The sequence below is a fragment of the Malurus melanocephalus genome, unplaced genomic scaffold (genome assembly GCF_030028575.1).
Source record: "Malurus melanocephalus ecotype Western Australia unplaced genomic scaffold, MMel_1.1 scaffold_1694, whole genome shotgun sequence".
NCBI classification, from domain to species: Eukaryota; Metazoa; Chordata; class Aves; order Passeriformes; family Maluridae; genus Malurus; species Malurus melanocephalus.
Window position 1 is genome coordinate 12,993 of NW_026624926.1, and position 2,172 is coordinate 15,164.

Genomic DNA, 2,172 nt, shown 5'->3' on the forward strand with positions numbered 1-2,172 from the left:
CTCCTGATGGCATTTGGAATGCGGGGAATCCTCCCTCCACCACCTCACTGGGCTGACTGGTCACTCCACTGGGAATCAGTCCCTCCAGACCTACCTGAGGTGGGAAAAATGAGAATTTTTTTGTGTCTCTGCAGGGTCTGGCACAGAGTCCGACAGCGATGAATCCGTACCAGAGCTCGAGGAGCAGGACTCCACACAGGCCACGACACAGCAGGCACAGGTAGGACAAGGTGGCAGATGTCACTTGTGGTGGGTGGGTGTCACCTGCAGAATTGTCACGGGTGTTTTTGCTTTTTCCTTCCCCGCAGCTCGCAGCAGCGGCCGAAATAGATGAAGAACCCGTCAGCAAAGCAAAACAGAGCCGGAGCGAGAAGAAAGCTCGGAAGGTGAGGTTTCAGCTGTGCCTGGTGAGCAGCCYTGGTGTCACCAGTGCTGGGATCAGAGCATTCCCCTTCCCTGACAGCCCATGGTGCTGCTCCGTGGTGCTAAATTCACATTTCCACGTGGATCCACGCAGCAAACCTTGRATCTGGAGTTGTAAAGAGAGGAGTGGGCACATCTGGGCTGCCTCCAGGGTTCTTCCTTCCCTCCCTCTGACCTTTCCTTCATGTTTTTTTTCAGGCAATGTCCAAGCTGGGCCTTCGCCAGGTGACAGGAGTCACCAGAGTCACCATCCGGAAATCCAAGAACATTCTCTTTGTCATCACAAAGCCAGAYGTGTACAAGAGCCCGGCGTCAGACACCTACATTGTCTTTGGCGAGGCCAAGGTGAGCCCAGCTTGGACATTGTGCTGAGATTCCTTTTTGTCACCYATACAGGGTGTGGCTCCTGCTCAGAAATGACCTCACTGCTCCTTTTTCTTCCCTCCTGCAGATCGAAGATCTGTCCCAGCAGGCTCAGCTGGCTGCTGCCGAAAAGTTCAAAGTGCAAGGAGAACCCGTTTCCAACATCCAGGAAAACACACAGACCCCCACGGTGCAGGAGGAGAGCGAGGAAGAGGAGGTAACACCTTCCCCAGGCTCTTTTTGGGGCTGAGGTTTGGTTTAATCCGTGGATTTCTCTCCTCCATCTGTGGAGAGCGCAGGATCCTTCCCTGGGGGTTTGTTCAGTGCAGGCTTGGCCTCTCAGCTTTAATCCAGACAAACCCAGCCTGAACTGGTTCCAATCCCAGGCTCAATTTCTCCTTCAGGTTGATGAAACCGGTGTGGAGGTGAAAGACATCGAGCTGGTGATGTCCCAGGCAAACGTGTCACGGGCAAAGGCCGTGCGAGCCCTCAAGAACAACAGTAACGACATTGTAAACGCGATAATGGTGAGTTTTTTGGGGGTTCAGCAGGTTTTGGGGGGCTCTTGGGGAAAGCTGCTGGTTCCTGACTCCCATTCTCCCCACAGGAGCTGACGATGTAGCCGCCGGAGGGAGGAGCCTTTTTTGGTGTTTCAGAGAAGAATAAAATACGACTAAAAATTTAAAATTTGTACTATTTCTATCGGTTAATAAAGTTGTGGCTTATTGTTGGTGAAATTGGCTGCTCCCTGGTGTTTTGCTGGCCACCCTTCTTCAGGATTTGTGGCCCCAGGGTGGAGTTTTCCTCCCGGGAAGATCCCGGCGCCGATACCCCGTCCTGGAACAGCACCTGCCCGTTCCCTCCTTTCCTTCCTGTCCCAGAGCCTGGCTGGATTTGAGCCCGGCTTAACATCGTGCTAGGCTCAGTCAGCTGCAGGGTCACCCCGTCATCCCCTCAGGATTGCTTTCAGGGTGGATTTTTTCTGTGGATGTGTGGCTGTGGAGTCCAGGAAAGATTTTGGGACACTCCTTGGGGTTAAAACCGGAGTGGGGACAGTCCAGCTGGTGGCCATGTCAGTGTGGGGCTGTGTAATGTGTCCATCCATGATCTGTGTGAGGGGATCTGGGTGACACCAGGTTGGGTGGGATATTGTGCTGGAAGCTCTGCAGAGGGATCTGGACAGAATGGAWMTAACAGGTCCACAAGGCACCRACCCCATGGAACACTCCAGRCTGGGACAGAGGAGCTGGAAGCTGGGAATGGTCCTGGGATGCCAGTGCCAGCAGCTGGACATGAGCCCAAATGTGCCCAGGATGGCACCTGGGCTGTCCCAACCACGGGCAGGGATTGTCCCCCTGTGCTGGGTCCAGTTCTGGGCTCTCACGG

General features: G+C 54.4%; 1 protein-coding gene across 1 annotated transcript in view; it reads left to right on the forward strand.

The window, feature by feature from the left end:
* LOC130587259 (nascent polypeptide-associated complex subunit alpha) overlaps nucleotides 1-1,523 on the forward strand; it is a 12,627-nt gene extending 11,104 nt beyond the window's left edge. Inside the window, exons 2-7 of the mRNA XM_057388230.1 lie at nucleotides 135-220; nucleotides 309-386; nucleotides 622-768; nucleotides 875-1,003; nucleotides 1,191-1,313; nucleotides 1,394-1,523. Coding sequence (XP_057244213.1) covers nucleotides 135-220; nucleotides 309-386; nucleotides 622-768; nucleotides 875-1,003; nucleotides 1,191-1,313; nucleotides 1,394-1,408 — 578 coding nt within the window. The 3' untranslated portion in view covers nucleotides 1,409-1,523. The remainder of the gene's footprint in view (nucleotides 1-134; nucleotides 221-308; nucleotides 387-621; nucleotides 769-874; nucleotides 1,004-1,190; nucleotides 1,314-1,393) is intronic.
* The last annotated feature ends 649 nt before the right edge of the window (nucleotides 1,524-2,172 follow it).